Raw genomic sequence first — 22,530 nt, 5'->3', positions numbered from 1 at the left:
CATAAGCCTTTAAACTTGCATCCGAGAATGAGTGAGTCTCAACACTGGTGATTTCTTGACTTAACCTCCTAAGTCCATAGGTCCAGCCAGCTGGACAGTGTTTACTAATTTATTACATGGTGACTATTCGGGTTGGGCATCGCTGCGTCCTATATTGCAGCATATTGGACTTCTAATTTATCAGTCAAATTTACTCGTTTGAAAAATTTGACAACAGCGTCTACCTCGGTAGATTTTTGTTACATGTGGTGAAATTTTTTAAGTTATGATGGTGGCTCCACAAAAATACAGTAAGTTGTAGTGTTTTTCTGTACTTTACAGTATTGATTGTTTCTAATATATGTTACTTGATGATTGGATGTATTTGTGGTAAATATATATTTGAAAATAATTACAACTGGACACGTCAGGGGTCCTCTAAACTTTTTTCCAGACATTGGGGCTTAGTTAGCAAAATATGTTACCATACTCACGTTTTTTTATTTTAGTTACAAATATGTAGTAAAAGGATATTGATGGAACGTGAATTGGGGGCTATTTTGACAGATAACGACTTTTTAAGTCAGTAAACGTAGCGATAATGATCAAAGGAAATGGATTTACAGGAATTTAAGATGTATGTTGGAAGGTCACTAGCTCTAGGTGATAAGCCTGCAAGTGGGAGACAAGCTAGTGCATCTATTTCAAGAGAACCAGAGACATCTGAAGATGAAGTGCCCATAACTCCTGTAAAAAGTCTACAGTTTTTGAGTTATCGCCTATAGATGTAAGAAAAACCAGTAATGACCATTTGCCTATATGCTCTGTCAGCAATAGAATTTCTTATCGCGTTGCCTAAACCTCTTGGATACACTAAGAAGACGAAATTCTTTTGTACAAAATGCAAAATATATATGTGTATTTCTCCTGAACCAGAATGTTTTTTCAGTTTCATACTTAAATTATATGAAAGCTAAGTCCTGATGTACATTATGCTATGCTGGACCTGTCATATTATGTGTGTCAAATAATTTTTTTATAGTTTTTACAGATTTTCGTTTATTGTTTTCACAAATGAGGAGAGAAAATAGAAAATATTATTAAAATAATAAAAACTTTTTTCTTGGAGCTGAAGAGGTTAAAAAGAGACACCGATGTATATTTAAATCCTTAAAATGAGAGAGACTGCGAACAAAATTTAGCCACTCATGCAACGTACCTGCGTCTATGATATCGTTCCAATTAATTTTGGAAATCCAAATTTTTTTGCATAATTAATTTAGCGACAACTGTAACTGGGTTAACAAGGCATTGAGGATCAAATATTTGGGCAATCATTGACAGTACTTCTCTCTTGGTGTATGAGTCCTTTAGGGTAAAATTTGGGAGAGAGATTGAGAAGGTGTTAAGAACAGGATTCCAACATAAACCTAAAACCTTATTGGAGCCATTATCTGGAGCTATTACATAAGAAGTGTTCGAAGAGAGAGAAGAGATATTTTTTAAAAACAAGTCTGTGTTAGAACACCATTTATAAAGAGAGATTCAAGCGGTTCCAAGCAAACTAGTTATTTCCTTATGAGCTTTAAGGAGAGTCTGTACATCATTAGCGCCATAGAGGATTTCATCAATGTAACAGCTATTTTGAAGAGCATCACTGGCCAGAGGATACTCAGTCTGATGAGTTTTTGCCAGTTCCATTAAACATTGAGTACTCTGAAAGCTGGCGCTTTTAGTTCCATACGTGACGGTTAGCAATTCAAGACACTCAATGTCTTTTTTAGGGGAGTCGAGCCAGAGAATATTTAAAAGAGAGGTTTGAGCAGGATTTATTTTAACCTGTCTATACATTTTTTGTATATCCGTTGTAAAAACGAAGGAATACAATCTAAACAGTAGCAAAATGTCAAAAAGTTCCGGTTGAAGAGTAGGAACTTTGAGTAAAATGTCATTGAGCGAATAACCACTAGAGCTTTTCATCGAACCATCAAAAACAACCCTAAGCTTTCTTGTTACGGATTCTTCCTTAAACACACAATGATGCGGTAGAAAATATTTATTTTCTAACTTTTCGTTGGTTAGAGAGAGAGGCACTATTTTCGCATGTTCGAGAAGAAGATATTCATTAATGAAAGACTTATACTGAGCATATGTAATTTCGTTTTTTAAGAGCCTATTTTCTAAATTCATCAATCTTTTAAAAGCCATTTTAAAGGATTCACCTAACATTTTATAAGCGTTTCCAGAGATAAATGGAAGATTTACTTGAAAGCGACCTGAAGGTAACACAAGCTTCAATTTCGAAAAATTGTTGAATCAACTTAACCAACTTATTTTCTTCGGGTTCGGACGGCACAAAGAGAGAAACATTTGACTGAGACATAGCCAAATGTGAATTGCGGTGAAAAACATGAGGATTAATTGTACCAAAAATAACATAGCCTAAGTGAGTATTCTGAAGAACGGGAAGATTTTTTCTTAGCCGTATAAATCCATCCGTCAATAATTCACTATAGATATCACCAGCCAGAAGCAAATCAATTTTACCCGGAACAGAATACGAGGGATCTGCGAGAGTGAGATCGTGTGGGACTTTTATTTTACTTCTATCTATAGTAGCTTTAGGAAGCCTACAAGTTATACTATCGAGTACAGCGAAGGAAGTTTTAAAACTTCTGTCCTTTACATTATAGGGGAAAAATTCTAAATTTAACATTTAGTTTGAGAGTGAGGTGTTTTCGGATATGGTTGATATCTGTAACTGTTTATAATAAGGGAAGAGTTTTAAGTTCTCAACCAAATCACGAGAGAAAAACGAATGTTGGCTCCCATTATCTAGGAGCGCTCTGGCATGCATGGGTCTGCCGTCTTTCGAATAAACGGTTACTAAAGCGGTAGCCAACAATACATAAGTTTTAACTGATAAAGAGGAGAGAGACGTGGCTGCCTGAGAATCTGGAGAATTTTGAACATCTAAAGGAGGTCTAAATGAGCTAGTAGAAGCTTCATTTTGGCTGCGATTATTAAAAGAATGCTGAGTAGATATGGGAACGGCAATACGACAAGCAACTTGAGAATTTTGAGGGGTTTGAGCATTGCGTTCACGAGAGAGAGATGTTCCTGGAGAAAGAAACATTTTCAGAGGTACCATGGAGGGATGAGTGATGACGACCCCCCACACTAAGTACATGATCAAGTAGAGCCAAAATCTTGAGAGAAATGTTTACTACCCAAACAATTAAAACACAGTTTCTTACCTTTTAAAATAAATTTTTCCGGTAAAGAGAGGCATTAAAAATCATTACCTACACTGATAAACCTTATGAGCATTACTTCTACAAAAAATACAATTAATTATTATCAGAGAAAGAGTGTGATGGTTGGTCAACTGATGAGAAGAAAGATGCTTTTGATTGAGACCTCTTACTAACCTTTTTATCATGATCTGGAACATTTAATTTTTCCTGAATATCACACTTTCTCTCGAGAAATTTAAAAAACTGTGAAAGGGTAGGTAAGGTCTTTGTCCCAATATCATATTCAAAGCCCTATGTGTAGCAAAATCTAATTTTTGTAAAAATATTTCGATTAATAATAAATCCCAATGCTCAATTGGTACAGACATATTTTTCAAAGCGAGCAGCGTCTGCTGAGCTAGAGTTAAAAATTTGCGTAATGCTTTTGAATTACTTTTCACTAGAGATGGAGCCTTTAACAATTTTTGAATGTGTAAGCTAATCACTCGCGATTTGTTTTCTTAGCGATCTTTGACAGTTTTTATAGCTATATCGAAATTTTCTTCGACAACTTCGATGTTGTCGATCAACTGGAGGGGTTCATTTCGCAGGAACGATTTGAGGTAAATAAATCGTTGCACATTATTGAGTTCTTCCTTGTTCACTATTAGCGTCTCAAAGAGCTGGTAGAACGAGTTGTACTCAGAGAAGGACCCGGAGAACGTTTGCATGTTGATCTCCGGAAGCCTAACCTTAGCAGTGGTCACAGTTGACTGAGTGCTATTTGATCTGAGAGGAGGGGGAACGCTGTAGGCTCGCGAGAATAGAGAAATATTTTTGCTCAGTTGTCACCCTGTCTTCTGTTTCAGTACCGGCTTCATCAATCTCGTCTATCTGATCCATTATTTCTTCAAATTTTAAAAAACAGGTTTTTACTTCTGTTTGCAGAAATTGAAATTGTAGCGCATCCTTTTCCGTACTAGCCTTTTGTGAGAGCCAGTTTTCGATCCTTGTAATTTTAGCCTTCAAATGCGTCCTTTTTTTCTTGAGGTTTTCCATTTCTATCCCGAGTTTAATTGAGCACACACGGCGAGAGAGTCAATCGATAAGCGGCAAAGCCTAAATTACACTGGAGAGTTTTTTTGGCAATTAACAAGCGTGGCGAGAGAATAAGAGTCTAAGTTTTTCACAGAGAGATACAGCGTCTACGTTAAATATCTACAAAAGTGTTTGTTGACCGTAAAATGTCTTTGAGCAGAGTTTACCTTGGATCAGCAATAAAAGATTTTTTAAAAATGGAAAAATCTCACCAAATTATTCCAATTGATAGAGCGGCAGGCGGCAGGTACTAACCACACACAATAACTTCACTTCCTTTTACTTAGAGTTTATCGCGACGCGAACTAACAAGTCTTGTAAAGGTATTACACCGTGGCAAAAGGGTTTAATTGTTACCATTTGCCTAATTGGATAAACGTAAATATTTTTGGACCATACGCATGTCCCGTCCTTCGATTATACAAAACAGTGAACTATTAGGAGAACTGGTTCTAATATTTAATTTGGTCTGGTTTTAAAGTTAATAATTAACACGATAGGAAGGGTTGTGCACACGAGAAATAAAAGTGATAAGCGACAAAAACATTTATTAAAAACAACGAGTTTGACAAATAAGCGTCTTAACGATAAATTGTCTTAGTAGCGAAAGAGAGAGAAAAGAGTCTTTATTATACACATTAAGTACCGTCTTAAAATTTAGCGTGCGAGGGAGTTATTGCGAGCGAGAGAACAGAGAAAAGAACTAATCGCTTTGGACGCTGAGAAGGGACTACCGAAATTCTATTCAAATCACTGCATTATTATCTTTGATAGTTTACACTATTCGGCCTGAAAAGGGCCACACACATGTTACACTTCTTTGGCAAAGTGACCTGCTTACCCCGAAGACGATACAAATGCAACCATATGTCTATTTTATAAAACACACTAACACTTAAGTTTTCAGAGAACTAAATCTTTTAAACATAATACAGGTTGTCCCAACAGATTTACAAGAGAGATTTACAAAAATGCGAATTACTTTAATTGTTGTTTTGACAACAATAGGTCTACAATGACTAAAAAAGTAGTCAGCTACCTGGATAGTTGAGTGTCCTGGGAAAATCCTTATTTCTCTGGACTATTTGGGCGTCTGTTCTCTTCGAATTAAGTGAGTTAGTTTTGAAGCTAGTCTGAGCAATAATTCTAAATAACATAGATAAAACTAAATTATTCGCATAATTTTGTTTCTAATAAAAGAAAAACGAACAAAACCAAGAGGTTTTTAACTAATCGATTCCAAACTTATGTTGTTGGTGCTTCATATTATGTACCTAAGTCCTAAGTATAAGTTTATTAATATAAGTTTATACTCACCACTTATATCTCGTGATACAAATTTATAACCTATACCAATATATGGAAGACCAATGGGACCTGGTGTTTTCCAGGAGTACCAGTATAAACGCCTATTTTGCCATAAAAATTGTAAATATGACATTAAAATAACAAGTCCACATAGTAGAAGTAAGTGCGTAGTGATGTTTTGTAAGCTTTTCTCTACCAATTCTGCCGAATGTGTTTGTACTTTTTCCAAACTCTCATTTAATACAGTTTGGGAACCTAGCAACATAATTAAAACAATAATAGTTTTTTACAGAATAAATAGTGTTGAAGCATCTTTTAATAAAAAAAATAAAAATAATATCATGAAATGATATACGCTTATACTTATATTATACTTATACTTATATTCCGAATAAACCTCATACTATATTGCTACACTAAACTCGGCTTTATATTGTCGAGGTTAGTATGCAATCTAAAAGAAGGTAAAGAAAATATAGAATAGGAAAGGAGAAAGGAAGAAGAATATAATAAAACACCGACTAAGTAAGCTCTAGAAACATGTGACACAAAGGTGGGATTCGAGAGCCAGAAAAAGGAATAAAGTTAAAACAGATTTCTTTCTGATATAATTTGGGCGTGAAAGAAAGAGAGGTGGAAGAATAAACAGAAAGTTGAATAAATAAAACCAAATAGAGATCCTGATGAAACCAAAATATAGGCACCAGTTAATGTACTAATTAGAAAATTAAGGAATTTGTGGTTTAACCAAATTATTTATATTATGTACATTATACAGGGTGAGTCACCACTAACGCGACGGAAGATTACAGCGAAATGGTAAAAGATTTTAAAAACATTTTAATTAGTGTTTTGTAAGTTAATAAAATCTACATTTTAAAATTATTTTGAAATATACAGGGTGTCCCAATAAATGGCGGCGTATCAAAGTTATATATTTTCTTATGGAGCACTCTGTATCTTATTGCATTTTTAATTGTCCGCAAAAAATAAGGTATAGTTTCATAAGGCTTCCCTATACCTATGTACAGAGTGTTCTGAGTTATGTTGACTTTTCTTAAAATGTAAAGATTTAAAAGAACGCTTATTCTGAAGTTATTTAAGAAATTATAAAAAAAAAAATTTACATCTAAATAGTTGGATACTGGTTGAATGTATTCCATGATTGACTATTACACACTTATTTACAGGGTGTTCAACATTTACAGTTTCATTATTGGATTATTCAATGTGTCATATGATGCTTATTTTAAATGAAACACCATGTATATTAATTATTAATTATATTTCGTATTTTAAACGAAGTCGCCTCTTTCGAATGGTGTATGGATGTCCTATACCTAGGTCTTACAGTTTTTGCTTAATTTACAATTATTTAAATTCTTAATCTGTAAATCGATTTTAAAACAAAAGATGTATCTCATTGTATGACATCGTCATTTTATGACAGTACGGTCTGGTAAGTATCAAAAATATAAACGTCCATGTATGATATTCAAATTTAATTGTTCCTGAAAATGAATAACCACGTTATCTACGAAAGAGTAGACATGGCGCTTTGCATTGGGGAGTGTTTGCAAAAGTGTATCTTACTTTCAAAAGTTTACGCTCAAAAGTAGGTATCCTGATAGAAGACACCCAACAAAGGTCGTTTTTGAGAAATTTCAGAAAGATAAATAAAATAAACCAGTTATTTGTGATCACGTCAAGGAACTTTATGTCCTGCTTTCTGTTACGGAAAACCCAAATATTAGTAAAGAAAAAAATTCGGGTAAATCAGTCAAACGACTGTTAGAATACTTAACAGAAACCACTTTTATCCGTATAGAACTCAACTACACCAATATTAGACCGAACAGGGTTATGATAAATATTTAACTTATCGTTTATGGACTTTAGACTTTGAAGCAGATCCTGATTTTTTTAAATGTATTGTATACAGACCATTCTACCTACTTTTCATAATAAGGGTCTAGTAAATATACATAATTTTCATTTCATTATGATACAGTAAACACACATTTATTTCGTAAAGTTTAAAAATCGAGAGTGCATAAATATTATTTTTAAAATCAATTTACCGTTTAAGAAAATTTAAATTACGCAAAAACTATGACTCCTAGTTATGGAACATCCCTATACCATTCGAAAGATAATGTGTTTAGTGTTTAGTATAATAATTTATTAACATACATGGTGTTTTATTTAAAATAAGCATCATAATATGACACATTAAATAATCCAATAATGAAACTGTAAATTTTGAGCACCCTGTAAATAAATTTGTAATAATCAATCATGGAATACATTAATTATAAAATAATTACCAGACCGTACTTTCATGAAATGACAATATCATACAATGCCATTAATTAACAACATCTTTTTTTTTTAAATCGGTTTACAGATTAAGAATTTTAATAATTGTAAATTACGCAAAAACTATGACACCTAGGTGTAGAACATCCATAAACCATTCGAAAGAGGTAGATTTGTTTAGTATAATTGTTTATTAATATACATGGTGTTCCATTTAAAATAAGAATCATATGACACATTGAATAATCCAATAATAAAACTGTAAATTTTGAACACCCTGTAAATAAATGTGCAACAATTAATCATGAAATAAATTCAACCAATATCCAAATATTTAGATGCAAAAGTTTTTTTTTATAATTTCTTAAATAACTTGGAAATAAGCCTTTTTTTAAAACTTTACATTTTAAGGAAAGTCACCATAACTCAGAACACTCTGTACATAGGTATAGGGAAGCCTTATAAAACTATACCTTATTTTTTGCGGACAATTAAAAAATGCAATAAAATATAGGGTGTTCCATAAGAAAGAATATAACTTTGATACGCCGCCATTTATTGGGATACCCTGTATATTTCAAGATAATTTTAAAATGTACATTTTATCTACTTACAAACCACTAATTAAATTTTTTTTCAAATCTTTTACTATTTCGCTGTAACCTTCCGTCGCGTTAGTGGTGACTCGCCCTGTATATACACCGTTATTCGGCGTCAACGCCCTTCGGTAGGTATCTATGAAGAAGTATCACCAAGCCGCAGGCCCTTATTCCTTGCCGTACCGCTCCTCCAGAGGCCGATCAGACACCAGTTTATTCCAGACCAAGTCGTAGATTCTATAGAAGTTTATACTATGACGTTGGCCTTTTTATTTTTCAATTGCCGGGTTTCTCTCGGTCTTCCTCTACATGTATTTCCCCTGCACCTTCTTTTTCCATATCTTTTCAACTGGTACTTCTTTCTCTAGTCGTTGTAAACGCCCCCACCAATTTAATTGTCTTTTTTGAAAATACTCCATCATGGTCTCTCTTGTCCGTTCTTCTCTTAGTTAGTAGTTATTCCTGTAGTTATTCCTTACCCTATCCCTTCTAGTCACTCCTTGAACTCTGCGTAAATACCTTATTTCTGCTGCCTGTATCTTACTTTTGTGTTATCTATTTAGTACCCAGAATTCACATTCGTATGTAAGTACTGGTCTGTAGATAGCCTTAAATACTTTTATTTTCGTAGGTTTCGACAATTCTTTCTTGTTAATAATCGGTTTTCCTATTTCGTGGTACAGTCTATTCAGTTTAACAATTCTTTTATTGATCTCAGCTCCCTGTCTACCTGTTTCTTCAGAGGTTATTCCCAAGTACTCAAATTATTGTACCTGTATAATTTTTGTATCATCTATCAGAACATGTACATCCTCTCTTTCTTTGGCTATTACCATTACCTTCGATTTTTCTTGGTTCATAGTCATACCATACTTTTTTAAAACTCTGTTCGATGTTTTTACACTTTTTTGTAACTTGTTTTCAGTCGCTGCTAAAATTACTACATCGTCGGCAAATGTACAACCTGCTATCTCAGTGCTTTTCAGATTTCGATACCCTAGAGCCCTAGATGTGGTCTGACTTTTGCTTTAGTTTATTTTATTATTTCGCCTATAAACGTAATAAACAGTAACCCGTTACCGAGGCGCGACCAATTTTTGTTAATATTTAATTTATGTTATTTTCTCCTAAACTAACTACCCTGTGAAGTCAAACTGAAAAGAGATATATTATAGGAAGGCAAAACAAATCTTAAAAAATTATTTATTATAATAATTATAACAAGTATAATACAATTGAAAAGGAAACTCTACAACGTGATGCATATAGATATCTAGCTAAATAATTGAAGATAAAGACCCTATACTTAATTTACAATCAAGATACAGTAGAAATAAACAAACCAAGACACGTTAAATGCTACTAGGAGCACGCCCGAATAATAATTTACAATGTATATTACATTGTAAATCCCAAATAATGATTTCCAAAGTTTATACATTGTAAATTATGATTCGGTAGTGTTCCTAGTATTCTTTGACTTGTCTTGGTTTGTTTATTTCTACTGCATCTTGATTGTAAATTTAGTATAGTCAGATTTGTCAGATTTATTTGATGGTATAAAGGTAGAGTAACAAATTATTTTTGTTTCGTACTGTTATGTACGGTTCAACTCAAAGTTGAAAAAACTCAAAAATAAAATATAATATAAATGTATATGTTACCGTTAAAACCCGATTTCAGTTAAAACCCGAATTTACTAGGAATAACTAGTTTTAACTATTCGTTTTAGACAATTCTAGTTTTAACTAGTCAACACTAGATTTGACTGCTACATTCAGTTAAAACTAGAAATCCCGAACGGCCTACATTTAGAGTAGTTTATATTATTTCAAAGTAGCTTTTTTGGAATTACTGGCGAATACCAGATAAAATTGTTGCAAGAGACAAGTATGTATTACGGCTCGTTCGGGGTAGTGTTAATGACGAAGGTGGCCGATCGGTAGCAAAGTAGTGTGTGAAACTGTTGATTGTTTTGCATCGTTTTTATTGGTTATATTACACCACTGTGTATTATTCACCATTAGTGATAATATCGAAGATCAGATTGAGAGCAGAGATATAAGAAAGTGAAAAGAACGTGTTTTCGAAATGATTTTACAAATGGAAGAGACAGAGAAGAAAGAAAGTCACTACAATGTTGTGACCAAAAGCATATATAATAAATTAATGGTCGAAGTACAAGATGCCGAACTGTCTGCCAACAAAACACCATTACAAAATCGAAGACGAAAATGATTTAGAATTGTTGAAGTTGGCGAGATAAAAAAGTTAGCTTCTAAAATTGATCCAATTAAATATTATATACCTGTCGAAAATATTTTTGGCATAATTGAAGCAGCCCATGTTGTGATTTTTCATGGAAATCAGGATAGGTTGAAGACTGAAACCGCCAGGAAATAGACAAATATAACTTTTTATTGATATGATCAATACTTCTATATCAATGTGTGAAACCTGACAACGGAAGAAGAGTAAAAATATAAAAAACGAAGAGAGCTCTTGTGTCCAAACCTATATTGTATTCAGAAATGAATAGTCGCTGTCAGATAGATTTGATCGATATGAAATCACAAGAGAATCGCATATAAACTACTATAAATGAAATCCGTTCGCGATTTCTAGTTTTAACTGAATTTAGCAATCAAATCTAGTTTTGACTAGTTAAAACTAGAATTGTCTAAAGCGCTTAGTTAAAACTAGTTTTTCCTAGTAAATTCGGGTTTTAACTGAAATCGGGTTTTAACGGTAATGGCATATAATCGAAATATTGTATTTTACCGCACTTTGATTAGCGGCTATAAAAGAAATCCTGGATAAAATCTCCACTTAAAGATTTTAATTGGCTGATGAACCACATCAGCGATCATCACACCGCGGTAGAAACGGACTTCAATGGAACGTATCCCATAAATTCACGTATAATACGAGAAAATCATTAGATTTCCGGAAAACCATAAACCATTTATGGTGAGAAGGAGGTAGAAATTAGAAGCATCCAAACGAAAAGCAAACCCATTTACTTTTAAGGAGAACGGAAAGTTACAATGTAGGGAAAGTAACAGAAAAACAAAAACGGAGAACCCTTGTACAATGGATCTTCTAAACAAACAACTGTTCTCCACAATACCAAAACGAAGACAGTTAGTCTTTGACCGCGGAACCATTAGACCGTGTTTTGATTTGCATCGGTCAGCTGCTCATTGTTCAAAAATTTTGTTTTCTTATTGTTTTATTGTTTCGTTTTGGAGTCTTGTGAAACTAGTGTAAGTGTTTCTATTTTTGTTTATTTTCATTCGACCCAGTTTATTACATATCTAACCTTGAAGCCATGTTCTACAACTGTGACAATTGCCTTGCAAAGTTTGCGAATTCAGATAAATACAATCAATTGCGTTGGGATGGAGACTGCAGCAGAAATTTTTGTATGAGATGCACTTGGCTAAATAGATCGACCACAAAAGCCCTATTGGAACAAAAATATTCCCATCTAAGATCTATTTGTACGGTATGTGACTCGCCTAGCTTAAGATATTTAAATGAAAAAATGACCCACTTTTCAAAAACGCTGGACGGAAGGGCCGCCCGAGAACTTTATCGTAACGATCTATTATCGTTATGGTACTAGATACTGGCATTCTATAAAAATAACAAATTTACTCGTTATTTTGATATTTTACAAACACCTACTGTACTTAAAAGTATTTTCTGGTTCTACGCATCATTAATTCCTGCATTTGAGAAAATGTTCGATACCATATTTCGGGGACACACTATAGATGTGTATGTAGATTATTGCATAAATCAATAGAATATTATAGTCATACTTTCATTTCAAATTAGTTCATTTTTCTGAGAAAACAATAGTTTAAAATATTTGCATTTCATTCTATTTCGATTACGCCAGTCAATGCGCGAGATTAAGAACAAGATATTATCTCCAAATTCTGTCCTACTGCATGGATTTTATTGAAATTTTGGGAGTAGCCCAATCTCCAAATTCAAGGTCTATCCTATATACTATGGCGCTTTTATCATGGGGGAAGTTTCCACCACGTCTCAGGGGTGAAATATTTTTATTTTCGAATTACATGGAGAAAAAGGAAGATTTTTAAGAAAATTTAAAAATTCATTCTATAATTTGATCATATTTTTTACAAAAACCATTCATTTTAAACCCGTTCAACTTTTTGAAAGTAGAAATAACACTATATATATTAAAAGGTATTGTAGAAGGAAAACAATGCATTTAAATTATGGTGGATGGGGAGTTAAATGTATGCATGGTGCATGCTCAAATTGGTGTATTCAACTTGAAATAACAGAGGAACGGTAGGTTTTAGGTGTGTAATGCTACCAACACCTTTTGTAGTGTTTGAAAAGGCCTTTAAAACGAGCACCGTTAAATGTCGGTTACTTACAAACTAAGCGAGATATGGTGCAAAAAAATATATGACTAATGTACTTTAAGGAAAAATGAAAAGTATATTTCATTTTTCCTTAAAGTACATTAGTCATATATTTTTTTGCACCATATCTCGCTTAGTTTGTAAGTAATCGACATTTAACGGTGCTCGTTTTAAAGGCCTTTTCAAACACTACAAAAGGTGTTGGTAGCATTACACACCTAAAACCTACGGTTCCTCTGTTATTTCAAGTTGAATACACCAATTTGAGCATGCACCAAAAAACAAACTATTTTCACCTACCATATCTCTTTTTGTATTATAAATAGAACATTTACGAAGGAACGAATCTCTTTATTATTTATAATCTAAAAAATGTTTTATATAATGTTTTTAGTTCGATGCATAGTTTTTAAGGTATTCACAAAAAATCCGTCCGAAAAGGTGTCATTTTTCAATGAATATTGCCAATTTTCAACTACGCATAACTCAAAAAGTATTGAGTTCCCAAAAAAAATTATAGACCAGTTATTGCTTAGAAATAGGTTCTTTAGCCACTTCCGTGCTTATTTTGACCAACAAATTTTCCACCTCCTTGAAGAAGTGGGAACCGCCCCAAGATAAAAGCGCCATAGTATATAGGGTAGATTTTGTTTCTTGAGCTATTCCCTACTTACTGTGAAAATATCAAGTACATCAATGTAGTAGGATGGAATTCGGAGCCAAATACCCTCATTGACTGCCCTACAATAATGCTCTGCTATGAACGCGTGAGAGAGGACACATATAAGATTATAGCAAAATTTCTATTTACCGTCCCTTTTCGAGTTTTTGAGCTACAGCAATGAATTTTATGTCATTGGAAAGGTAATTTTGCATTCTTTTAAAATATGTTAAAATATATAGGGCGTATCTAAAAAAATTAAGATTTTTTATTCATTTCCGGTTCAACCGGAAGCCATATTTTTGGTAAAATTTATTGTGATAATAGATAATAAAGTGTCTGCAATATGTCTGCAAAATTTCAAATTTTAGTTTCTATTTAGAAGGAAGTTACGGGCACTCGAATATTTTTTTAATAAAAAATTCATAACTCCCCTACTTTGGGGAGTTAAGATATATGACTAATGTGATTCAATTTACTGATAGGATATCAAAAATATATCAAAAAATCAAAAACTTCCTTGGAGCCATTTTTGAGAAAATCTAGTTCAAATTTATGTCAAAATTTGACCCTTTAAATATAGGCAACCCGTAACTTTTTATGAAAAACGATAACATCCTTCTTATAGCCCCATCTTTAGGCTATATAACGACTTTTTTAAATTAAACTTATCTTAAACAAGTTTTTAGATAGATAGGGAAATGTGTCGGGTGGGCGGTCGGCCATGTTGGCCGCCATTTTGAATTTAAAAATGTTAAATTCCGTATTTTTATTTACCTATCGATGAGCTTACTTTGAGTTGAATTTCATTCATTTCGGTCAAAATTTGCAAAAATGGTCCCTAAATAACCCCCCTATTTCGGCCCCCCTTTGAGAGGTTTTTTTAAAAGCTTAGTTTCTCGACAAAATTCTCTTAAACTTACACATACCGAATTTCATCAAAATCGGTCCAGTAGTTTTTGCTGGGCGGTGGCGACATACGTACGTACGTACATACGTACGTACGTACGTACGTACATACTTCCGACATGTTTTTTTTATTTGCTTTTTAGACTCAAGGGGACTCAAAACGTCGAAAAAAAGTGAAATCTGAAAAATTTTTTTTTGCACGATCCTATAACTTTATCTATTATACTTATACTACGTATATAGTACGATAAAGTAAAAATCAAATACCACTAGAGAAATTTGAAGCCTTAACTAAAGTTACTAAGAGACTTACTGATAATTTGCCTGTTTTCATTGGGACTAACGATTTGTTGACAAAAAATGACGACAGACTGGATTATCTTACAAAAACAATAAACGAGATCCATATACTAAATAACCTGTTGAATGCTGAAAAGGTTTTAAAATCTGTTAGGCAGATGGAACAAGACATTTTCAATATATCATCAGTTTTTTCGGCGGTTCAGATGAGACAATTGTTTCAAATCCAAGAATCAAATTCAACTGATATTAAGTTGGGATTAGAAAGGCTCTCTTCAAACATCAATGAAATATCAAATGAGCAATCTTACCAAAAGTATACCTTCCATACCAACGAAAAAAGAGGTATTAAAGAAAAATACATGTTATGCCACCTTAAGTACCCAAACTGAAGAGCCTCAACATTTCGAAGCAAGTCCGGAGCAAAAGTCAAAAATTACAGAAGATAAATATCACTTTGCAGTTATTAGTAACTTGAGCCCATTATACACCCCTATACAAGTGGTTCACTACATTAAAGAGAAGCTAGGTATCAAGGAATATATAAAATTTTATGCCCTCCTCAAAGATGCCGACACAGCAACTGGTCCTTCATTCAAAATAGGTATAAAATCTAGAACATCTATTAACCTTTTATCTAATAAGGACATTTGGCCACCTGTTGTAAACATTAAATGGTCTATTGAATTTTCATATTCCGAACCAACGCTTTCATCTGAGTCACATAAGTATCCGAAGGCCCTACTGGTGGGACGAAGAGTGTTCAAAAATAGTAGAAGCTCGTTCCCAAGCTCTTAAGGTTTTTAAAAGACAAGGAAATTTTCCCAATTACCGGGTCTATCAAAATATTTCTGCAAAAGCTAAACGCACTTTCAAATTAATACCAAGAAATAGCTGGGTGAATTTTATTAATGAACTTAATAGATCTACTCCACTTTCTAAAATTTGGAATTATATAAAATCAATTAGAAACAAATATCACCAACAAAAGAGACCTATATCACTTATGTCGTTTCTTACTAAAACATTTGAACGAATAATTAAAGTTCGACTAGAATATTTTATTGAAATAAATTCTCTTCTACCCATTGCACAGTACGGATTTCGTAGAGGTCATAGTACTATTGATGCATTGACTCATTTGGTTACTGATGCACAAATATGTTTTTCTCAAAATAAATACATATTATGTTTACTTGTCGACTTAAAAGGTGCGTATGATGTGGTTGATTTGAGTATCTTAAAATCAAAATTGTGTCAAATGGGTATCAGCAAATGGGTAGCAACTAATATAATAAACTTATTTTTAAACAGGAAAATTTATATATACATTCGTGATCACAAAAATGTACTCCACGGGCCAATAACGGTATGTAACGGTTTACCGCAGGGATTTATATTGAGTCCACTTTTATTTAACGTATACACAGCTGAACTGCATTGTTTGATGGATGACACTATAGAAATTATCCAATACGCAAACGATATTTGTTTTTATATTATCCATGATTGATATGAACAATGTATTAGAGACTTAAAGCATATATTCTACTGCATGCACGATTGGGTTAATAATATGGGTTTTAGTTTTTCACAGGACAAGACAGCGGTAATGTGTCTTACCAGACACAGACTAAAAACCTCTGATTTTTGTACCATAAGTGATATTACTATTCCCATAGTGACAGAATATAAATACCTAGGTGTCCATATTGATAACAAACTTTTATAGACGAGTCACTAAAAACACATGAAGCAGAAATGTGAAAAAGGTCTTAACCTTCTGCGCGTAGTTTCTAAATATAAATTTGGTGCAATGTTAATATATCCCTTACATTTTATAAGTCCTACATTACATTCGATCAATAATGGATTATAATCAACTATTTTTAATGGGAAATAAGCCACAATTTTACCAAAATAGTAATTTATTATATAAGTGTTAAAAGTACACGTTTAAGCACGCATGTGAAAGTTTGCAGAATGAGCGATAGCGAGTTCTGCAATTCACATGAGTGCCTTAAAAATGTATTTTTTAACACGCATCTCATACAATATTTTTTCTACAAACGTAATTAGAGGACAATATCTACAAAAACTTTTACTTGAACTTGACTGACATTCCATTTTTATATTTTTTTGACATAACATCGAAATTGTCTATACGGTCAATACGAACTGCAGTGCCTTAAAAATATTTTTTGCACGATTGATAATTTTTGACTGTTTACCGTGACAGATTTTACGTCAGTAGGTGACATTTACTAGCAACTCGACGGTAAGTAATCCAACTCGACGGTAAGTACTCCAACTCGACGGTAAGTAATTCACTTACCGTCGAGTTAAAAATCTCTTAATTTTAATTTATTTTGAAAGAATAAAGAAAACTAACGAATTATTTATTGATATTGAAACTTATGGTACAATTTGTTAGGCCTATTATAGTCAACAATTTTTCTCTTCAAATACGCGATCAAAGTTGAAAACTTGGAAATATCAATGCCGTCATAAAGAAAAACGGTGGATTTAATCATTGAATATTCTGCCCAGAGGCTTCCAGGAGCTTCCAACTGCATATGTCTTAGAACGAAATATGCCAATAGAGTCTTTTCTTCGATTCTTAAATTCTTGCCTTCGCACCATTTTTTAAAACTTCGGTAGGTATTTTGATAACGGATTTTGGATTTTTCGGGAATAATTGCGGAACACCCTTCTTCCCAAGCCCGTTCAATTTCTTCAAATTCACTTTCGCTCATATTTTAATTTATAATAATCAAAATTGTACTTAAAATTATTGACTACTAAATAAAAACTCAATTCTCCATTGTTGTTATGCACCCTAGTTACCACCTAACAACCAAAATATCTATCTTAATAAAATGAATGAAACTAGTCAATATGACGAAAATGTTTAATTTTATAGTTTATAATGGTATCAATCGTGCAAAGAACGTTATAAGCATGTCGAACGTTAAGGGTAACCGATCTCAGACAATAATTGGAGTCGTCGCTCCGCTCCTCCTCCAAACAATTGTCTCCGATCGGTAATAATATAATAATATCGTATGGCATTTTTGCCGGGGAGATCCTTTCGGATAGTTCCAGCGCCAATTACATCTTTAACCCTGTTTCAAGTAACTAGTGTCGATGTACACTAGCCCAGGGGGACCGACGGCTTAACGTACTCTCCGAGGCACGGTGAGACGGCTCGTGTCATTATTGGAAATGAAAATGGTTTGTCTTTGGTCTTCTCCGATCGGTATAAAACCCTTACCGTTCTCCATACTTAATATTCTATTTTCTACGGCCGTGCTAAAAAACGCATTTCGTTTCCGAAAGTTGCACTTTCCCGCACGGCGTGCGTGAAAGTAAATTTTCCCGCACGGCGTGCGGGAAAGTAAAATACTTTGTAATATGGCATTATAATATATTATAATACATGCAATAAATTAATATTTAGATATAATTTACTAATTTATTTCAAATTTATTTTATTGTGTTAATGTTTTAATGAAATTAGCGCGATAATTCGATGAAATAAAATTATTTTGATATAATATTTAAAAGTCAGATCAGTAGACAATAAAAATGGTTTTGAATCGTCGTCATGGAAACCAATATCGTCGTCGTGGAAACACATTATATTGAAAATTTGTTTTTGACAACCTAGTCAAAGAATTCATTTTTGTATTTTCACTTCTAAATTAAATATTGATATAACTCTATTTTTATGGCTTTTTTTCCAAACGTACGGCCTTAGAAAAAATATTGTTCTTAACTCATGCGGAAAGTGTCTTCTCCGCACTCGACTGCTTGCCCGAACTCCGCCATCGCGTCGTTCGTGTCAACGGCAGTCCCGTGCGTGAAAGTATCAGTTTCCGCACTAGTTAGGAAAATAACTATTAAAGCACTAGTGCCTTAAAATAGCATTTTTAACGCTCGTATGGAGTGCTAAAAATTGCATTTTTAAATAAATGCAAATCGGGTTTCGTTGTCAAAATACAAAATACTACTAAAATAAACAAAAATGTTGTTGCTAAGTAAAAAAATTCTTCTAATAATTTATTTAATCTGACTCATTTATATTGGTAATTCAGACGAATATTATACATTTTAAAGTAGAAGACTTTAAAATGATATCGCCAATATTTATTAGTTGCGTTCCTGGGACGACTTTACTAAAAGATAGTTCATTCGATTACATGAAATCAATCCCAACTCAAGAATATCCGTCACAAAAAAATCATAGCATGTGATCTGTCTTGAAAAAGAAAACCAAATGCAACGATGACAGCAAAATTACCGCGTTAGATATTCCATAGTAAATCACGAGGGAACACAAGGAAAAAACCTCGCGATACTATCCATTGGAGAGATTTAAGTATAGTCCTGAAAGAATCAGATAGTAAAAAGAGAAAAATCAAAGAAGCGGCTCTAATTATGCTAAATGAAATCAATTGTGTCGCAAATTCCTCGGTAGAATGCAGTAAGATGTGGTTACCCATACTGTAAGAGGAAGTCAATAGAAAGAAAATACCACGATTAATAAGTCAATAACATATCGAGTTAGTACAAATTTTATAATATTTTAGTATTAGTTATTGTATATCTATGTATTATTAATATTATTTATAATTTAAACATATTAAAGTCAGAATTTGGTATTAGTTATTTGAAAGTAAATTAAATGTAAGACCAAATACTTACGATGTCGGGATAGTATCACGAGGTTTTTTCCTGGTTTTCCCTCGTGACTTACTATGGAACCTCTAACTCGAGAATTTTAATGTCGTCGTTGCATTTAGTTGTCTTTTTCAAAACAGATCACATGATATGATTTTTTTGTGACGCATATTCTTGAGTTAGGAATGATTTCATGTAATCGAATGAACTATCTTTTAGTAAAGTCGTCCCAGGAACGCAACTCATAAATATTGGCGATATCATTTTAACATCTTCTACTTTAAAATATATAATATAAGTCTGAATTGCCAATATAAATGAGTCACTGAAAACGTTTGTTTTCTATACTTCCACAAAATTTATTTTAACTATGTGACTACAGCTGTTTCGGCAGAGTGCCTTTCTCAAGTGATATAGTTTACAATGTGTTTGCCTTTTTAAGTCTTTAACTGAAGAGGTTGGGGAGTGGGGAGCTGTTTGTCTCGAGTTGGTCATTCAGAATTATATCTGTATTTTTCAGTTTATTAATTTCCATAGATTCTTAAAAAGATAGTTTAAGGCCTTTATTTTGGATATGCAGAATTTAAAATTCTTCATTGAAAGAATGATTATGATCTAGAAGGTGAAGTGCGTATGTAGAAGTGTCTGTTTTTCTATTGTTGAAAGCACTTTTGTGTTCTGCTATCCGTTTGTCAAAAGTTCTGCCAGTTTGATCGATGTACGTTTTCGGACAGTCACCACAAGTTAGTTTGTACACACCACTCTGTAGTTGCTTTCTCTTTCGGCTTTTATTGTTCTTAATATATTTGCTTAAGTTGTTGTTAGTTCTGAAAGCTGGTGTTATTCCTTTCTTTTTTATGTATCTGACTATTTTTGTTGTTATCTTGCCAGTATATGTGAGAGAGCAGAAGGTACTGGGTTCTTTCTATGGTGGTGGATACACTAATTTCAGGGCTTTCTTATGGAGTTTTTGGTTTAAAATTTTGTTAACTAACTGTTTGTTCGTTATAGCCGTTGTTTAATGCTATTTATTTAATGATGTTTAGTTCTATCTCGAAGTTATTTATATTCTACATATTCTGAATGACCAACTCGAGACAAACAGCTCCCCACTCCTCCTCTTCAGTTAAGGACTTAAAAAGGCAAACACATTGTAAACTATATCACTTGAGAAAGGCACTCTGCCGAAACAGCTGTAGTCACATAGTTAAAATAAATTTTGTGGAAGTATAGAAAACAAACGTTTTCAGTGTTCTATTGTTAGATGAAATGAACTTCCATCAAGTAACGGTATAATCCATCAATTATAAATGAGTCAGATTAAATAAATTATTAGAAGATTTTTTGTTACTTAGCAACAACATTTTTGTTTATTTTAGTAGTATTTTGTGTTTTGACAACGAAACCCGATTTGCGTTTCGAAACGTTAATAAAATCTTTTTTTTTAATTGTGGCTTATTTTCCATTAAAAATATTTTATTATAAAAAAATGCCACAAGGAAATAACTTCAGAACAACAATAATGGATTATGGATGTACACTTTACGCCTCAACTAGTAAGTCAAATTTATTAATTTTAGACAGATACACAAGAGCTGCCCTTGTGTTTTCGTAGACAATATTTAGCGAACAATCAAATTATAAAATACAGGTCGTTTAGTACATTTATGGTCAAGAAAATCACAGATGTAGCAGTTCAGAGTTTTATAAACCAATATTGGAGAATCTGAGATTCTCCTCCACTTGCTGATGCCTTTATTTATACAGAAAAGCATAAAAAACTTATATATACCCTAAATAACTTTCCATCATTCTACGAAACACACTTTGAACCTTTAATACTTAAACCAACCATTATCATACCATACTATCCGGATAATTCAAATCTCACAAAATTAATGTTCAAATCTGTACCTGGTAATCTAGGAGAAAATAAAACACTCATATACATATATGGATGGATCAAAAAATAAAACTAAAACGTGCATTTCTCGTTTCGAACACCAATCATGTTGAGGAATTTAAAGTTCCATATTATTTAACAGTTTTTAGTGCAGAAGCGATAGCCATATGGAAAGCTCTAGATTCGTTCGAGGCTAATGTAACTTCATCTGTGATAATTCTAAGTGACTCTCTTTCAGTTTGGCAGGCTATTAATAGTTCCCCAATAAAACACTATAAAAATAATCTTATATTATCTATAAGAAATAATTTATTTAAACTGCAAGAGCGTGGTACAGGAGTTACACTAGTTTGGGTAAGGGGTCACTCAGGGATATCTGGAAATGAAGCCGTTGATCTTGCAGCCAGAAAAGCATTGATTTCAGAATTGAACTTAAGGCCATCGGTACATAATTCGCAAATATTTTATTAGTCCAGAAAGCCACTGCGCATCCGCTAGGAAAAATATTCTAATTCGGATTTTTTGCACAATCTTACTCAAAAAGGACTCCTTTTAACAAATTTGCATGTTGCCAGGGCCAAAAGGTGGTCAAAAATTTTTTAAACGTTTTTTTTTTGTTTTCTTCCTAAAATTATTTTTTTTGCATGGAACAAAGTTTTTTTAGATTTTTTGGATCATTCCAAACAGAAAAGGTCTTTAGTGACTTTTCTCTAAAAATGATAGTTTTTGACATATAAGCGATTAAAAATTGAAAAATTGCGAAATCGGCCATTTTTAACCCTCAAAAACTATGTGAAAAAGTTAAAATGTGAATGTTTCCAACATAAGTAGATATTCTTTAAACATCGATTCATGAAATCCCGAAGAGTTTTTTGCAATATAATATTCAAAACTCCTTTGTTTTTAATTTCTGATCACGCGTGCGCGACACTATTTTCCACCGTTGCATGTGTATACAGTATGGTGCAAATGAAAGGAATAAATTCGTTATTTCGTAAACCGGCTACTTTAAGAAAAAAACCCGAAACAGGTCGATTTTTATTTTTAAGTTATGATATTGTGGCATGTATGGTATACTAGTGACGTCATCCGTCTGGGCGTGATGACGTAATCGATTATTTTTTTA

The 22,530-nt window shown here is 33.0% G+C and overlaps 1 protein-coding gene across 2 annotated transcripts in view; it reads right to left on the bottom strand.

Moving 5' to 3' along the window:
- Nucleotides 1-22,530, bottom strand: part of LOC126882333 (cytochrome P450 4C1-like) — a 219,510-nt gene that overhangs the window by 171,674 nt on the left and 25,306 nt on the right. For both annotated transcript variants that reach the window (XM_050647209.1, XM_050647210.1), the window contains exon 2: nt 5,631-5,876. In XM_050647209.1, coding sequence (XP_050503166.1) covers nt 5,631-5,876 — 246 coding nt within the window. The remainder of the gene's footprint in view (nt 1-5,630; nt 5,877-22,530) is intronic.

The sequence above is a fragment of the Diabrotica virgifera genome, chromosome 3 (assembly GCF_917563875.1).
Source record: "Diabrotica virgifera virgifera chromosome 3, PGI_DIABVI_V3a".
NCBI classification, from domain to species: Eukaryota; Metazoa; Arthropoda; class Insecta; order Coleoptera; family Chrysomelidae; genus Diabrotica; species Diabrotica virgifera.
Note: the sequence above shows the minus strand (reverse complement) of the source record. Positions and strands in the feature narration are given on the sequence as shown.